Here is an 18227-nt window from a genome sequence, read left to right as displayed (position 1 = left end):
TAATGCTGTATATATGGATTCTCAACAGAGGACAAAAAATGGATACAAAGAAGATGTTTGGTGTTAGTGTTGACTGTAGTATTGCATTTATGACATTTACAGTCTACTCCGGATATAATGAAATTCAGGGGACCAGCCGGAATTGTTCATTATATCCAAAGTTCAATATAACCAATGCTGAACTACACAATTGTTACTGGGGGATTTATTTTAACTTCAATATAACAGATAGTTCAATATAACAGACTTTGATATAAGTGGAGTGGACTGTATTACACATGGAATGTAATGGGAGTTATGCTGGTCCATCTTTGACCGAATAATAACTCTTAATACCAAAACCCCACAAAAACAACACTCGATTACAGTTACATTCAAATTTCTCAATACTCTTAGTCTACCCAATTTTACATATATCATATTCCCCAAGGTACTTCAGTGAGTGCACAGTTTCAACTGTGGCAATTATTCTTGCATAGTAATTGTGGTGTACCTGGCATCAGAGATAAGATTTGCATTCAGTTTTTATCCAAAAATAGCAAAAATGAAACTGGAGATGCAGTCTAAATTAAATCATTACTCAAGAGAAGCAATAAATGGTGAAGAGCTGCAAATTTAAAACATGACGAAATTATTTTTTCAATTTGGCCAAAAATAACATATTAGGGTGAAAGTACTATAAGTATGGATATTGATAAACATTACAACTAACAATAGTATTATGAGTAGAAAATTTAAGGAAACAATCTTGAAAAATACATATTGATTTTGACATTCTGTTGCCTATTCATATTTCCTTTTTTTTTTTTTTAAATTCTTTAGAGAGTGACTGGGATTTTACTAAGCCATAAAAGTTTACTTTTATTATGCCCCCGCAACAAACTGGAACAAAACTCTAATTTGATCTGTAACTCATCAATATACATCTGCAAAAAAAAATCAATTCAATATCTCTAGGCGTTTAGAAAAAGGCCCTGAAAACTGGGTGTTGCAGAAGGACGAACAAGGGTAAAACTATTTTTTTTTTTTTTTTTTTTTTTGCAGATGTATGTATATTGATGAGTTACAGATCAAATTAGGGTTTTGTTCCAGTATGTTGATTTTTTTTATGGAGTTGTGCCCCTTTAACTTAGAAAAATTAATGTTGCGACCAGTTTTCTGGACTTTTTTTATTAACGCCTTAAGATATTGAATTGATTTATTTTGGTGTGCAGTATATTGTTATATTGGTATATTGATGAGTTACAGAATAAGTTTGAGTTTTGTTTCGGTTCATTTGATTTTGATGGAGTTGTGCCCCTTTAATGTAGAAAAATTGGTGTATTTATTTTATGACTGCTAAAACATGTAAAGCTTTGTTGTTGAGTTCTTCATGGTACTAAATACATGTAACATACAATCAGAATACCACATTCAGTGCTATACTTTGATGGATTTCCTACATTTGATTTTACTGCAAGCAGGATGAGCCTTTATGTCGAGCTGACACATATTCTACCTTTACTTACACATGATGCCACATTTGTTTACAACTCATTATGGTTATAGTAAACACTTCATGTGTTATCAAAAATTTAAATGAATGTGCTCTACAGAGAATTGGAAATATGAAGGTTATTAACTGAATATCTAGAGTATCATAATTTGTGGTGTTTCTGATGTAAATAATGCCTAACTGCAATGCTGCATGAAAATATCAATGATAATAAAGAAAGTATAGACTGGAATAGTAGATGAGTCCTAAGAAACATCACTATAATGAACTTAGTGTTAGAGTATACATGAATGAAGTGTCTCATGCTGCTTGCCTGTCTGACTAAGCTGACATGTACAGCTTAATTTCATTACTTCCATTGCTGTGAGTCAGTACTACCACAAACAAACAATAATCATGACTGCAGCACATGCCGATCAGGATTTCTTGTTGTCAAATAGCTAGTGTAGGTGTTCACAGGCCTTTTATGATTATAATGATGCAGCTTTTCATGTTCAATGTTTTCCTTGCCTGATGTCTGTGTGTGTGTGTGTGGGAAGGCTATATCTTAGGGAAAATGGGTGTTTTTGATTGTAAGAGAATTTGCTCATAAATGGAAAGAAAAAAACCCTTTACACAGGTAATAACAGAATGAGGAAGTTTTGGAAATTCACAACTAACACAATTGATATATCTTATCAACTGTATAGCATAGCCTAGCTAATACATAAACCAGGTGTTTAATTCTATTGGCTAGAGAAGCATGCCTGTTATGTAGGATTTATTTTAGGTCACCCATACCAGAATTTTTTTTGTATTACGTCTTTGTTAATTTTTACTTTCCTTTGATAACATAAAAACACTTCACTTGTGTATTTATATTTACGAATACTTACGAAAAAAAAGTAGACTTTTCAATATAAAAATAATTTTTAATTTTTATGCATGAGGGTATGAACTGCAGCACTTAACGCTGGCGTACTTTTCATGAAGCTCTAATTTTTGTGCCTCATGAAGACTACTGTAAACGTATTATATTTGGCGTGTACGATATTTGGCGGAAATCGTTTTTTCAACAAGTTAGCGTAGATTTGATTTAGCGCATTCCTGAATTACTTTAAACATCTAGATTTACGGATGGCATTTAGCGATGTACTTGATTTAGCGGAAGCTGTGTTCCGCCAAAGGCGCTAAATAGAATACACAGCCAAATGTAATACATTTACAGTATGTTGATGTGAAGCATCGCATTTCATACCGTCATGTATTTTCAAAAATGAAATTTATTTCTGAAATGAAAAATATTCAATCAAAGAGTTTCATATGCTATTTTGATAACAGAAAAAAATATTTTCAAAACGAGCTTAACCAACGGATTCACTGCTATGTACGTGTAACTGGGAATATAATGTCGCTGTGCCCAGGAAGAAATTTAAACTATTATTTTTTTTTAAAAAAAAGTTAATTCATATATATGTAAAGTTATGATTAATTTAGATGTTTATTATTTCATTCAGATGACATTTTTTTTTAGAACCTGTAATATGGCCTTAGGAGTTATCTGTTATCAGTTTAAGATCAGCTGTCTTTTGAAATTACACAGGAGTGTATGTGTGTGGGTTTATATTTTATAACCCTTTGTCTTAGCCACAAGACATTCATCACTTATTAGCAGTATGTGGAGCTACTTGTGTGTGTATTTAAATCCCTTACACATACAGTAAAGAGGAAGTGGGAAAGCCACTCAACTGTACAAATATTTTAATTTGGTAACATGAAACCCGACAAAAGCAAAACAGAGGACACTATGCTGGTTGCATATCATGTATATGCAGATTCCATGTTTTTGACTTCCATTCAGCATACTAACACTGGTTTTAAAGTTAGTATTTATGTATCAGTACTTAACACCCCCCCCCCCCCCACACACACACACACCCAAGTGAAGGGTAACCTATTCATCTTGTGTTTGCTATATTAGTTTCTGTGTTGTTGATGCAGAGTGAAGGGTAACCTATTTATTAGTTTCTGTGATGTTGACACAGAGTGAAGGGTGACTTATTTATCCTGTGTATGTTTTATTTATTAGTTTTTTGTTGTTGATACAGATTGAAGGGTAACAAAGGATGGAGGAAGCGCTGGGTACTCTTCACAGGAAATAGTCTACGCTACTATGACAGTCGCAAGGTAAATATATCAACCCATCCACATGCAAGGTTAAGATCAAACCTCCCTTAAATACAAATATTTTGATAATGTTGGTGTACATTCATCACATTACCACTGTTTCAGTTTGTTATTACTTGTGCCCTTTTATGTATCTTACTTCAAAAACTGTGATGGTTAAACTGCATATCTATTCAGATGTTAAAAAAAATTTCCCATGCTCCGGGTTAGAATAGGTCTTCAGTACCCCTTGCTTGTCGTAAGAGGCGACTAAATGGAGCGGTCCTTCGGATGAGACCATAAAAACCGACGTCCCATGTCACAGCAGGTGTGGCACGATAGAGATCCCTCCCTGCTCAATGGCCATAAGTGCTGAGTATAGGCCTAAATTTTACAGCCCTTCACCGGCAGTGGTGATGTCTCAATATGAGTGAAATATTCTCGAGAGGGACGTTAAACAATATTCAATCAATCAAGTCCAGGACTTAAAAATCTTAAATTTTAGCAAGTCTAAGTGAGTCCACATGGAATGTTGTTATTTTCAACATTTGTATTAGGCCACATTTAAAAAAATGTTGGTTTGCCATAGCCCGAGGGTCATAAAAATTATTGGGTCGGTCGGTAGGGATTTTTTTTTTTTTTTTTGCTGGAAATATATTGAATATCAAAACTCTGTTTTTATATTTTATGTTCTTTTGATGAATTATCCCTATAACAGTGAATTACTTGCAGAACTGTCAGAAACCTCTCTAAAAAGTGCAGTTTTAACTTCATGGACAGGAGTAGTTTGTGTATGGCTCATATATCATTTTGTTATTCTGATATGTTACTTTGTTTTTGTGGGTGTTCGTTTTCCAGATCTTGAATATGTCCATTGTTTTTTCAAATTTGTCTCGAGTCTTGGTTGCCATGATTTTACTCTCAATGGCCAATGTAACATGCATGTATTATGCAACTGAAACTTGGTAGTATTGTTGTTGTTCTAAAACATTATTCGTATAAACTCAACACAATTTCATGTTCAATGATGTTGGTCAAACGATTTCTGATACATTAAATCCGTGCTCCGCGGTACCTCGAATTACCGAAATACCCATTAGAACTAACGAAATTCCCCTTTGAATAAATTTTTTTAATTTAAATTGAAAGATTAGGGATTGATTCAATGTGCAAAATACCGTCTCTGAAGAAAAAATAACAATTTTTTTAATGAAAAAAGAGTCTTGTTTTGTTAGAATTTGTGTTAATCTAAGGAAGGTAACTCATGTTATTTTTCTTTCATTTAGAAGAATGTGTTCAACCATTATTTCCTAATCATTATATATATACATTGCTTAAGTTGAATTAAATCAACATTCATATATATTTTTCAATTCAAACAAATATTGTATAGGGGAAAAAATCTCATGCTGCCCCTTGAGGGCCCTTGATTGGAAAACAAAAATGTTATGTATAAATTTTGCTAGAGTTATTTTTCTTTGAAACATCGTGAATGCGAGAAATTAACACAATTGAATTCCCTAAATATACAATCACAAATTTAAAAACGTTTTATCATAAAAGATTAACATATATAAACTTAATATGCATTAATGTATATAATTAGAGGGGAATTTCGATAGTTTTAGGTGGTATTTCGATAACTAATTCCTGGGGGCATTTCGGTAAATTGCGGGCATTTCCGAATATTCGGGGTACCCATTTACATTTTCATCGGACACAGTTGTTGTTTGTGTCCATAATTATCGAATGATGCCTCGTCGGATAGATAAAATTCTACCAATATGCCATGTGCCGAATCGATCATTTGAGCGCTTAAAATTGCGGCGATTTACAAAACGCCGCAAAGAACAAAACTAAAAATAAAACAAAACACATCTTCACAAATCAAGGGCTATTGATTAGTTACCTCGTTACAAAATAAAAACAACACGCAATGTTCTTGATGTTAAGAAAAGTACCCCACGAAGACCATTGTTTACTTTCTGTTTTTGCTCTTTCCAAACTTGCATCTTAAACGAGGAATCTCATTTGATGAGTTAATTTTAGCTTATTGCGTCATCCCTGTCCCAAACCCGTGTTTTGAATGGTGACTGATGCGAGTATGGTGCGAGGTAACGAATCAATAACCGTTGACTTGTGAAGATGAACCAAACGCGGATAGGAACTTGAAAGAAAAACAGAAATCGGAGAATGGAGCGGAAAAAAAAACCATGGCCGAAATTATGTCATTAAAAACTTTCCAGTCGGGGGGTTAAAAATGGGTCGGTCGCGCGATGGCAAACAAACTCCTTTTTAATTCTGGCCTTACACCTTATTGTAAATTGTTTAAAACCAAATGTGAAACTTTCTACCTATTCATGATATTTGCACAAATACTAGATATTTCCATGAAAGTTTTACAGATATTAGGTTTGTTCCTGATTGTCTATCAGCATATGTTAGGTTGTTAAAGTCCACACAAGCAAAGTGAAGTGGAACCTTCTATGGACTTTAACAACTTCACATATTTCTGTAGACAGTCAGTAACAACTTCTCATATTTCTGTAGACAGTCAGTAACAACCTCACATATTTCTGTAGACAGTCAGTAACAATCCTAGTATAAGTTTTATTAGGGCCACTCTATATGACAGGTGCCCTTTAGTAATCACTTTGTCTCTCCATCTGTTTGTCAATCAGCACTTTCTACAGCACTAGATAACTGAAGTTTCCTTGGGAAGATTTTTATAAAGTTTATACATGATACTTGGATTAGGCAGAGGAAGACCCCTTTCGATTTTCAGATTTATCAACTTTGTCTTTACAGAGTTATAGGACTTGTATATTTTTAATGTTAATCAATAACTTGAGATTACTTGAGAAGATTTTCATGGAATTTAAATTAATGCTTGGATTTGTATAGTAACCACGCTGTCTGTCATCCTTCCATGAGCTTTTCCTCTGGCACATGTGACTTAAGTTTCCTAGGGAATATTTTCATAAATTTTATACATGATCATATGAGGATTAGGCAGAGGAAGACCTGTTTCGATTTTCAGATTTATTATGGGGCCCTTTCTGACTTGACGTATAATTTTGTCAAGGGTTAAGTCTTGTAGTTTATAAATAAATGCCATCTTTTCAACATTAAAGTGAATTTAAGTTAAATTTGAATTATTGTATTGAAGTTCTTTGGACTTGCTGTGTTCCTATAATTACCCAATCTGAATTTGGAATCAGGAACTCAAGGACCTCAACCTTGATAAATTTTGAACCCCTGTCGTATAAGACGTAAAAAGGCCCTTATTTTCTACATAGTTAATCCATCATTTCTGTGACATCATACTTCATTCTTATAAGTAGGTAATAAAATATTGATACTTTTTAAATCACTGTTCCTGAGGCAAAATCATTAACTGTCATTTTTGCAAAGCTTTTGATTGAATGACAACATCTGAATTTAGTTTGGTTTTTATCAGTTCTTCCACGTAGTCTAATTTGAAGCAGAACATTCAATTGATTTGTAAGATTAAATAAAGGCATAAAAATGGTACATATTTTCCCTCAATAGTAATCTGATCTCACGAGCAACTCCCCACCCATTACACTGGTCGTTAACCATAATAATGTCGTTGATTTGATTTTGAGTGGATTTTCAATACTGTATTACACTTGATTTTATTCAATTTTTTTCAGTCCCAGGTTTCAAAAAGAATTGTCCCTCTGTCTTGCATGGAAAAGGTTGAAACACTTGTCAAGGTAAATGTTGATTAAAACTGTATTTTGTTTTCGCTATCATTATTGGAGGTATCAAATTATGTTCCCTTAACAAAGTTTGGGAACATATTATGCAAGATATTGATGTTTTAATTTTCAAAGGCTCTGTTCACAAGTGTTCTCAGAAACTGTTTATAATATCAACTTGAAATTTTCAGTGACTTGGTAAATGTGTCAATCAGTATTGCGATTTCTTATGCAAAAAGAGGTGAAGCTCAGTAGGGCTCAAAATTTCATGCGATTTTTGACACATTTTTGTCAATATTTTTTCATTCAAAAATAATTTACCGGTATTCAGATGTACAAAAAATAATTGTAGATAATGAAGAGACCTATTAGTCTATTTCAAATTTTAGGGGACAGCCCCATAATTAAGGGGCCAGGAGGGGTCAAAAATATTTTTCAAAATATCTCAAAATTTATAGCAAATTCGTGAAGCATTATTGAATCAAAGTTGTTTGTTTTAATGTTTTCCAACTACTGATATCATCAAACGAATCCCTTAGGGATCCGGGTTATAATTGGTCCTCAGTACCCCTTGCTTGTAGTAAGAGCCGACTAAATGGGATGGTTCTTCAGATGAGACCTCAAAAACCGAGGTCCTGTGTCAAAGCAGATATGGCACGATAAAGGTCCCTCCCTGCTCAAAGGCCATAAGCTCCAAACATAGTCCTAAATTTTGCAGCCCTTCACTGGCAATGGTGACGTCTCCATATGAGTGAAATATTGTCAAGAGGGACATTAAACAATATTTAATCAATCAATCGTCAAACAATCATTTGTCAATTTTTATAGGGGAATAATGTACTAAATTTTGATGCTATCTATCTATTCAATGAGAAATGTTTTGTAAAGCATTATAGAACAACAATTGCTCAGAATTTTATTCTCAATATTCAAGCTTCAGAATTTAGAAACTAAAATATATTTTGTTAAATGTTGTAGAACAAAAGTGGTAGATAATGACAGGGAATATTGAACAACATAATCAAGTTTCAGGGGCCAGTCTCTCAAATGCCAGGGGATCAAAAGTATTTCTTAAATATCTCAAAATCTTTAAAGAATTTGTGAAGCATTATTGGAGCAAAGTTGTTTGTTTTCACATTTTCCAACTATTGATATCATCAAACAATCCTTAGTTACATAATACAGGATTTACGATGGAATAATATACAAAATTTAGATGCTTTTATTTCTTAAGCTAGAAATATTGTGTAAGCATTATAGAACAAAATTTAATCAGGATGTTATTATGCCTCCCCTTCCCCAGAACGGGGACACATTGTTTTAGTGTGACTTCTTCATCCACCTCTTCCACTTCTCATGCAAAGTTTGTCCGGGCCATAACTTTTTTCATCTTTTGACATAGGCCTTTGATATTTGGTATGTGGATATGCCATGATAAAGCAGTGTGTAGTGTACCATTTTTGAAGACATTTGACCTTGTCCTTTTATGTAAAGGTCAAATTATTATAGAATTTTTTGGGCATTTTTATTTGATGCTGACCATAACTTTTCACCTCAACTGAGCTGAAGACTCAAGAAACATTTTCTGATCACCCATTGTCCATCTGTCTGTTTGTAAACTTTTCACATTTTTGACTTCTTCTCTAGAACCACTGGACAAATTTTAACCAAACTTGGCAAAAAGCATCCTTGGGTGAAGGTGATTCAAGTGTGTAGAAATCAAGGGCAACGCCCTTCTTCAAGGGGTTAAAATCATGAAAATGCATGTGCGCCCTTCCTTGATCAGGTAAACGGAGTAATCCATAGTCAAAATCAGTATGTAAAGAACGGCCTAACAATTGGTATGAAATATGTAAGATAGCATTTCAACCTAACCGCAAGTTGTATTTGCAAATAAGATCATTATAACGACCATAGAATTTGTGAAATGCTCACTTCAAACATGATTGTTGAGACCTCTGTAACACCAACTTATTTGTCAGTAGCTTGCCTCAATTTAAAAATTGATCATACACAGAACAAGCTCTTGCATATCAAATCAGTTGAGAAAATGTAAACACCATATGCAGTAATGGAATATTTCTACAAAGATATGGGAAGTTGATGATGAAACCTGTTTGTCATAAACTTGAGTTGTCATTTTACCGTTATCATCTATTCAATAAAATATCCAAGTGTGAAGCAGATATGGAAGACTCTGTGGTGTCTTTTATTTCAAGTTCACTGGGATATATCGAATCAATATATGAATGAAAATGAACATTGATAATAGATAACATATCGATATATCTGAATGTTGAGGTGAAGGCCACAGCAAGAGATTTTTTTTCTTCTCTTCAGGTTAAATAACCATGGAAGATAGGGGTATATGTGTTGATTAACTTGCATAATACTTGCATTAGGAATAAGAATAAGATAGTATACTAAAGTATGTAGGGTGATAGGTGTTATATGCTGTCTATTCTTTGTTTGCAGGACAATGACAGGGACAAGTTCAAGTTCAACCTGCACACCACCAACAGAGTGTTCCAATTCGCTGCAGAGACTCTACAGGAGTCACTACTCTGGTGTAGTACTCTGATGGAGGGAATCCTCAAGTACAAGGTCAGTATTACAGGGCAAGGTCACTGTTACATCTACAAGGTCAGTATTACAGTACAGGGATAGTGTGGGCAAGGTCACTGTTACATCTACAAGGTCAGTATTACAGTACAGGGATAGTGTTACACATGTAAGGTCAGTATTACAGGGCAAGGTCATTGTTACATCTTCAAGGTCAATATTACAGTACAGGGATTGTGTTATACATGTAAGGTCAGTATTACAGGGCAAGGTCATTGTTACATCTTCAAGGTCAATATTACAGTACAGGGATTGTGTTATACATATAAGGTCAGTATTACAGGGCAAGGTCATTGTTACATCTACAAGGTCAATATTACAGGGCGAGGTCATTGTTTTATATACAAGGTCAGTATTGCAGTACAAGTTCATTGTTTTTAGAGCAGATTTACATAAATCATTGCAAGGCATGTTTTCCAATTCTTTTAATATTTGTACTTTGTAATTATTGTCATAAACTTATTGAATAAAATATTGTTGAACCTAAACTAAGGTCATTGTTACATATACAAGGTCATGCAGTGTTACAATACAAGGTCATTGTTACATATACAAGGTCATGCAGTGTTACAATACAAGGTCATTGTTACATACAGTCTTCACGAAAACATTTAAAACTTGCTGGCCAGTCGGACCAGTGAACTGTCTGAATTTACTGACCCACAGTAAAATTTACTGGCCCCCTAAATTTTCATATGTTTATCACATACATTATGGAATGCATTGTAAAATTGTACAATTAATTTACTGAAACTATGGTTATTGCGCGTATTCATATCCATCCTAAGACATCCTTTCTGTCGATACCAGAAAAACAACACCGTACATGGTATTTTCTCTCTCTTCGCCCGCAAACAACAAGACTACAAATTCACATATTTTTCACAAACATGAAAACAGCCCGAGTGCACCTTAGGAATTAGCCTTCTCTACTAACATCAAATGTAAACGATTGATTAATTCTATAAACTATAGAAATTGCATAAAATCAGATATAACTGCAATTGTCGAAGTTCATTTTAAGTGGAGAATGCAATAAAGCAGCAATTACCGGTGTGCGGTGCGATACAGAACGCGGCCATTTTTGTTGTTTCAACAAGTTGTTCGTTTAATATTCACGTGATCAACGTACAAGTTATCTTGACAATTACAAGTACTTTACGAAATAAACAAACCACGATGTCCAAACAATTAGTTTATGTGCTATTATTTGATTTATTTTTTTTTAATTTTGATGATAAATTTAAGCAAATAAGACGCTTAGAATATCTAAATCCAAAATTATGTTTAATGTGACTTACAAAAAGTCTACAAGCCCATCGGACTTCCTGATTTTTAATTTTCACTGGCCCGACCGTCAAATTCACTGGCCTCGGTCTTCGGACCACTGAGTTTTCGTGAAGACTGTACATATACAAGGTCATGCAGTGTTATAGTACAAGGTCATTGCTACATATACAAGGTCATTGCTACAGTTACCAGATCATTATCACAGTGTAAAGTTATTTTATGTAAAATGTCATTATCACAAAGCATGGCCGTTGATGCAAGTAAAGTGTTAAAGGGAAAGGCAACCCTAACCACATTGTTGCTTTTATGAATGAAGTATTACTTACTGATATCGTAATTGACAGTCTTTAACAACAAAAATCCTTGCTTAACAATTAAATCAATATTAATTCATCATGTATTTTAAATTACCCGCCGCTAAGAAAGTGGCCATTGATGTTTCATTTATGACATCACACTGTCTGTTCCGGTTTATATCATCAGTAACACTGTAAACATGACAAGTCCTGAACAGTTAAGTTTGGAGCCAAATAGATTTGAGCCCATACTTTTGCAAGAAGAAATTAAAAAGGAGGACGCTCATTCGAGTCACAGACCATGCAGACAGTAAACGTTTCTTCATACAAATGTCTCAAACCTCAACTTGTCATTATAATATGCAAATGATTAATCCACAGTTTTCGTAGTTTTTTTCTTTTCAAATGACCTGGTTGGGTCGGGAATTTCGAAGGCATCAACCTATTTATTCGTAAGATCAACCACATGCACATCTTTGATGATCTTAGAATCTCATCAAAATCAGAACAGACGGTGTGACGTCAAAATTATTGATTTTTGTGGTCTTGAATACAAAAGAGCTCCACATCATGGCAGCCTCTATAGATAGCGGGAATTTCAATTTTCAAATTAGTACTGAAGCTTATCTAGGCCGAATATCAACAGAATAGTATGACAAATCTTTATCATGTAATTAATCCTATCATTTATCATGTAAAATTCTTTGAGTTGCCTTTCCCTTTAATAATGCAAGGTCGTTGTTGCAAATATGAAAATTAGTATTTTGATTCAATGCCCCAATGCTTCACATTCCAGAATACTGTAAACCAATTTTTATTTGCATGCTAGAAATTTTCACAAGTTTCACAAGAACCTCATGAATATTTCTCGCCCCAAACCAGTCCTATAATGTCTCACATTTGTGTAAGATTATCTTATTGTAAAAACCAGTTTATCACTGGTAAGTCATGAAATAAAGTCATCACGAATGAAAGTTTATAGTGTACAGTATCATGAAAGTTAGTGTACAGTATTAGTGTACAGTAACATGAAAGTTAGTGTACAGTATCAGGAAAGTTAGTGTACAGTATTAGTGTACAGTGTCATGAAAGTTAGTGTACAGTATCATGAAAGTTAGTGTACAGTATCATGAAAGTTAGTGTACAGTATCATGAAAGTTAGTGTACAGTATTAGTGTACAGTGTCATGAAAGTTAGTGTACAGTATCATGAAAGTTAGTGTACAGTGTCATGAAAGTTAGTGTACAGTGTCATGAAAGTCATCTCCAATTTGGTTACAATTCCATAATCTGCAGTAGCATTCATTGATTTCAATATTACTGCATACTTTGACAGGAAGGTGATGGTTTGTAGTTCTAAATTTAACAAAGATTTTTCGTAACTTTCTTGGTAACAATGTTAAATATTTACGTTCACTGTGTGTATTCTAATCAATTTCCCCTCATGCAACTAGTAGCAAAGAGGATATAGCATCGCTAATGTGTGTGTGTCTGTTCGTGTGTAAGCTTGTGAGCAAGATTCAAAGAGAACAAAAAACTGACAATGGTCACAGGTTGCATACTTCTTTGGCATTGAATGAAGAAGAACCGTATTGATTTTCAAGGTCATTGATGAAGTTCTTCTCAGAATTTTGATTAATACAGTAATTATTATTAATGAATTTATGTGTGAGTTAACAATACAGAATAATAAATGAATGAGTTAACTATCAACTAATGCTTTCCTTTTGACATGTGACTTTCAATCCTACAAAGGTAATATTTGGTGAGCTAACTTTGTGTATTTTGGCATTTTATTTAATGTTATTGTACATAAATCTTTAGGCATTGTATATTATTTTCGGACTTGGATTTGAAAGTGTCTAAACATTACACAAGTTAAATTTTGACTTCCATAATTTCGACAACACATGTTTATCATAAATTTTGTGTGCATGTTGCCATATAACTAAATGTTAGAGTGCGTAAATCTTTAGGCATTGTTCATTATTTTGCGTTTTGAAATCTAAAGTGATAAGTCTTAAAAAGAAAGCCATCAGTTTGTTACTTTCGTTGTCAGATATGTATGTACATACAAATAAATAATCTCACTCCACTTGTTATCATTGCCCAATAAGAGATCATTCCAGTAAAAATCATAAATATATATATAAAGGATGTTGCCCAGTTTCACCATAAACCATATATCTTGACATGCAACTTTTTGAATTAAGGATTTGTTTTAAGAAACATAAATGACCACATTCAACAATATCAATATTTTCATAACTCAAAATTTTTGAAAATGCATACAGTAAAATTGGCACCACTAATTTTTATCAAATACATATATAAATCAAACGGTAAATCAAATAATCTTATTTTACTTATAACTCCAAACATAGCTTTCTGTACTTTCTCATACAGGCGATTTTTTGCTTTACAAAATAAACCAGATTGTGAAAAAAATTACTGCTTAGTAATTGAACTCATTAACTATTTGAACAGACAAACCATTGTAAGTAAAGACACATTTTGGTTGTCGACCACGCACAAGGTCAGTGTTAAAAGTAAAGAGACTTCAGTATGGGTTACATCAAGGATTGAAAACAACTGCACTACATAAAGGAGATTAAGTACAAAAGTTAACACTGTACTTTTGTTCATGGTAAAATTCAGAATTTGTGACAAATGAATTGCTGAGTTTATCAAGCAATCCACTTTTGTTAGTAAGTCATTGATTCTTCAATTGATGTTTATACACAGAGTACCCCATGAGTAAATATACTTTCATTTACTTTTATAGGTGCCACCTGGTGGGGAACCTGAGGGGTTGGAAATGAATGAGCCAGATAAACAGGTAATACACTTTTACTTCATTCCGGATGCAAGTTGTAATACTATCTATTCCTCTTCAAGCTTCCTCCATTTACCAGTGTCTATTGCCACATGTTGAGCTTGCCCTTATGTGTAGCCAATCTCCTGTAGCTCTTTCAAAACAGTTCTTCACCAGGTGGTATGAGGTCTGACAGGCTTTCTGTTTCCTGATGATGTTCAGTTTTACAGCTGTATTTGGTGTTCTGCTATTGACATTCTCATCACATGGCTGTATTTGGTGTTCTGCTATTGACATTCTCATCACAGGCACTTATATCGCTTGGGGCCTAATTACTACAGTATATATACTCTTATATATAGTAATTAGGCCCCAAGCGATATAAGTGCCTGTGATTCTCATCACATGGCTGTATTTGGTGTTCTGCTATTGACATTCTCATCACATGGCTGTATTTGGTGTTCTGCTATTGACATTCTCATCACATGGCTGTATTTGGTGTTCTGCTATTGACATTCTCATCACATGGCCTAAGCATCACATGTGGTGCTGTTCTATTCATTTACATCTTTTTAGTAGATCTTCCTTTAAAATCTTGATTGGCCAAAATATTCTGCGGATTTTGCTTTTTGTTTTGGAATGCCTCTCCCTTCCGTTGGTCACTCTGGCTTATTTGCATGCTTTCTGATCCATACTGAAAAATAGATTTTGTATTGCTGGTCAGAGACTAAAGGGATTGAAAGTTTCGCGTAAGAATTCATAAAAAAAAGTTCTTCAAAAATCTTCAAATTAAGAATCACATTGACATAGTTTGTCAAATTAACACATAAGTATCCTCATGTAATATAGATTCAATGGGGGTTGGGGTGTGTGTGTCATAATTGGGATTTAATGTTTTACAAATGCAGTAGTAGTTCAGGTGAATGTGGCCCATGGGCTGCTTGCTGATTTCTTCTCAGAAACTGCATTGTCCACATTCACCAAAATTGCTATGTAACATCCTTTGATGAAAAAGAACAAAAATTATGAATTTTGTGGTCACTGCCCTTATTTGTTCCAAGTTGTAGGAATAAAGTCTCTAATAATTGTACAAGCTTTAAAATCAGAAATTAACATAAAAATGGGTACACATGATGGCCTCAATCAAAGTTGTAAAATTTATGACCCCAAGGTCAGGAGTTCAGGACCAAGGGCAAGGTTATTGCACAACAGTTGTTCTTGACCAAACTGTGTGCCTATGTGACATACTCCCCCAGAAAAAGAGAATGTGTTCAGTCTATAATTTTTGTAATGGAGAAACATAAGAGTTGAACATCCTAGAAATTAGAATACTCAGTTTTCTGAGTTTGAAATGTGCAATCCTTCTCTGTCAACATGCTTCTCCTAATGTGATTAGTGAATATTTAAAAGGCCCATTGGCCTCTTGTGGGTTTTTATGTCTCCCCTTCAAAGGGGAGACATATTGTTTTTGTCATTTTTCTTCTTCTTCAACCAAATTTTGTCCAGGCCCTAACTAGAGAACCCTTTGACTTTAAGACTTCAAACTTGGAACATAAGGAGATGGTATGGAGGAGGGGTGCCCACCCCCACAACATTTGACCTTGACCCACTTATAAAGTCAAGGTCAATCTTTTATGTCAACATATAGTCCAGGCCAATAGCTGACAACCCTTTGACATTACGATTTCAAACTTGGAACTTGGCAAGAGGACATAGATACAAGGTGCACTGCATCAAAATTTTTGACCTTGACCCCTTCATTCAAGATCAAATTAAGAAAAACATGAATAGACCTTAACTTTAGAACCCTTTGACATTAAGACTTCAAACTTAGAATATGAGAAGGGGGAATGAGGAAAGGGGGAATTCCACCAACATTTTTGACCTTGACCCATTTATAAAGTCAAGGTCAATTTTTTATGTCAAAATATAGTCCAGACCAAAAGCTGACTTGACGACCGTTTGACATTAAAACTTCAAACTTGGAATATGGAGAGATGATATGGAAGAGTGCACCAAAATTTTTTACCTTGACCCCTTTCTTAATTCAAGGTCAAATTAAGAAAAACATGAATTGACCATAACTTTAGAACGCTTTGACATTAAGACTTCAAACTTAGAATATGAAAAGGGGGAATAAGGAAAGGGGGAATGCCACCAATTGTTTTTACCTTGACCCATTTATAAAGTCAAGGTCCATTTTTTATGTCAAAATATAGTCCAGGCCAAAAGCTGACATGACAACCGTTTGACATTAAAACTTTAAACTTGGAATATTGAGAGGTTATATGGAAGAGGGGTGCACACCACAAACATTTTTTGCCTTCATCCACTTACAGTGTCAAGGTCACTCTTTTACATCAGGAATATAACCTGAGAACTATTTGGCATTAGGATTTCAAACTTACAACTTAGAAAGCAGATATTAAGACAAGGTGTACTGTACCAAAATCTTTGACCTTGACCCATTTCTTCATTCAAGGTCACTCTTTTACATCAAAGTATAGTCAAGACTATAACCTGAGAACCCTTTGACATTAGGATTTCAAACTTGCAACATGGAAAGCAGACATTAAGACAAGATGTACTGTACCAAAATTTTGACCTTGACCCATTTCTTGTTCATGTGTTCATTTCTCAAGTAACTTGTTAACCCTTTAACATCAATACACCATTCTTAGGTGTAATATTGATGCAAGCTGTTGTTATTGCCTCTTACGCTTGCACTCATTATTGTTGCCCTGGTTATTAGACAATCAAACTTTGAAGGGGAGACATCTGGGTTTTTTGTGAAAAACAATACCCACTAGTTTTTTTTTGCACTTTCCCAAATTGTCCCATTTCAATATGGTTTGATACATTTTGAGTCCTTAAAAAGGAGATTATCTCTCTGATTTGTCATGGAGAATAAAATATTACTTATAATTTGGTTTTGAAGAATCTAAAAAAAAAAATCCTCTTGTACAAAAATTCCTGAATTCTCCTGACCACTACATTTTTTGTTATATATGTGCCATGCTATTTAGTTTCTTTTCCTGAAATGTGTATGTATACTTCATACAGGCAACTACACTACACATGTATTGATATACATTGTTTTTTCTTGCAACCTAGTGCAAAACCATTGACCAGTCTATCCAATGTTGCCCCCTTAGTCAGCTACAGTTCTGCAGTTTCGTGTGACCAACATTTATGATATGACTTCCATTTGAAAATATTTCTCGGCATTAAAATAAAGAAGACTATCACAATTAGAATTAGTGATTGAGTTTTTAGTTATGCTATTGCTTTTTATTACAGGGTTACTTAAAATTTGAAAGACACAGCAATAAGTATTATGTGGCGGTGAAACAAGGAAAGATGTGCTATTACCATTCAGAACAGGTAAAACATATTCACACAGTGATGTCCATATATTTCCTTGATGTCATAAAAGCAGATTAAAAATACCTCACACTTTTTTTCCCATTTCTTCTATCATGTTGATTTTATCATTATTTTTTCTCTTTCTTTTTATTTACATTTGTTTCATTTAGGATTTTAAACAAGGATCTCCCATAAATGAAATAGATATGCAATTAGCAGCTGTAAAGGAAGTAGGCAAAGGAAAATTACAATTATCCACACATTATGCCCATTTCTTGTAAGTTTCCCAGTGTATATATGGATATTATTTCAAGTCCATATGTCCTGGTTTTAAGGGTGAGATCAACAGTTCAATGCCTGACAAAAATCTAAATTCACATGGTTTTCGGCAAGACCCCCATGTCCCTTAAAACTATTTGTGATGTATGTTGGAACTAATCGATTAACAATTAAAAACATATGAGTATAAATAAC

General features: G+C 34.0%; 1 protein-coding gene across 14 annotated transcripts in view; it reads left to right on the top strand.

Annotated features, from left to right (window-relative positions):
• The window catches only part of LOC125667421 (arf-GAP with Rho-GAP domain, ANK repeat and PH domain-containing protein 1-like), an 86875-nt gene that overhangs the window by 21361 nt on the left and 47287 nt on the right, over positions 1-18227 (top strand). For all 14 annotated transcript variants that reach the window (XM_056157201.1, XM_056157196.1, XM_056157191.1 and 11 more), the window contains 6 exons: positions 3583-3661; positions 7318-7380; positions 9841-9969; positions 14358-14411; positions 17688-17771; positions 17924-18030. In XM_056157201.1, coding sequence (XP_056013176.1) covers positions 3583-3661; positions 7318-7380; positions 9841-9969; positions 14358-14411; positions 17688-17771; positions 17924-18030 — 516 coding nt within the window. The remainder of the gene's footprint in view (positions 1-3582; positions 3662-7317; positions 7381-9840; positions 9970-14357; positions 14412-17687; positions 17772-17923; positions 18031-18227) is intronic.

This window comes from Ostrea edulis, chromosome 2 (assembly GCF_947568905.1).
Source record: "Ostrea edulis chromosome 2, xbOstEdul1.1, whole genome shotgun sequence".
NCBI classification, from domain to species: Eukaryota; Metazoa; Mollusca; class Bivalvia; order Ostreida; family Ostreidae; genus Ostrea; species Ostrea edulis.
This window is presented reverse-complemented; position numbering and strand designations above follow the sequence as displayed.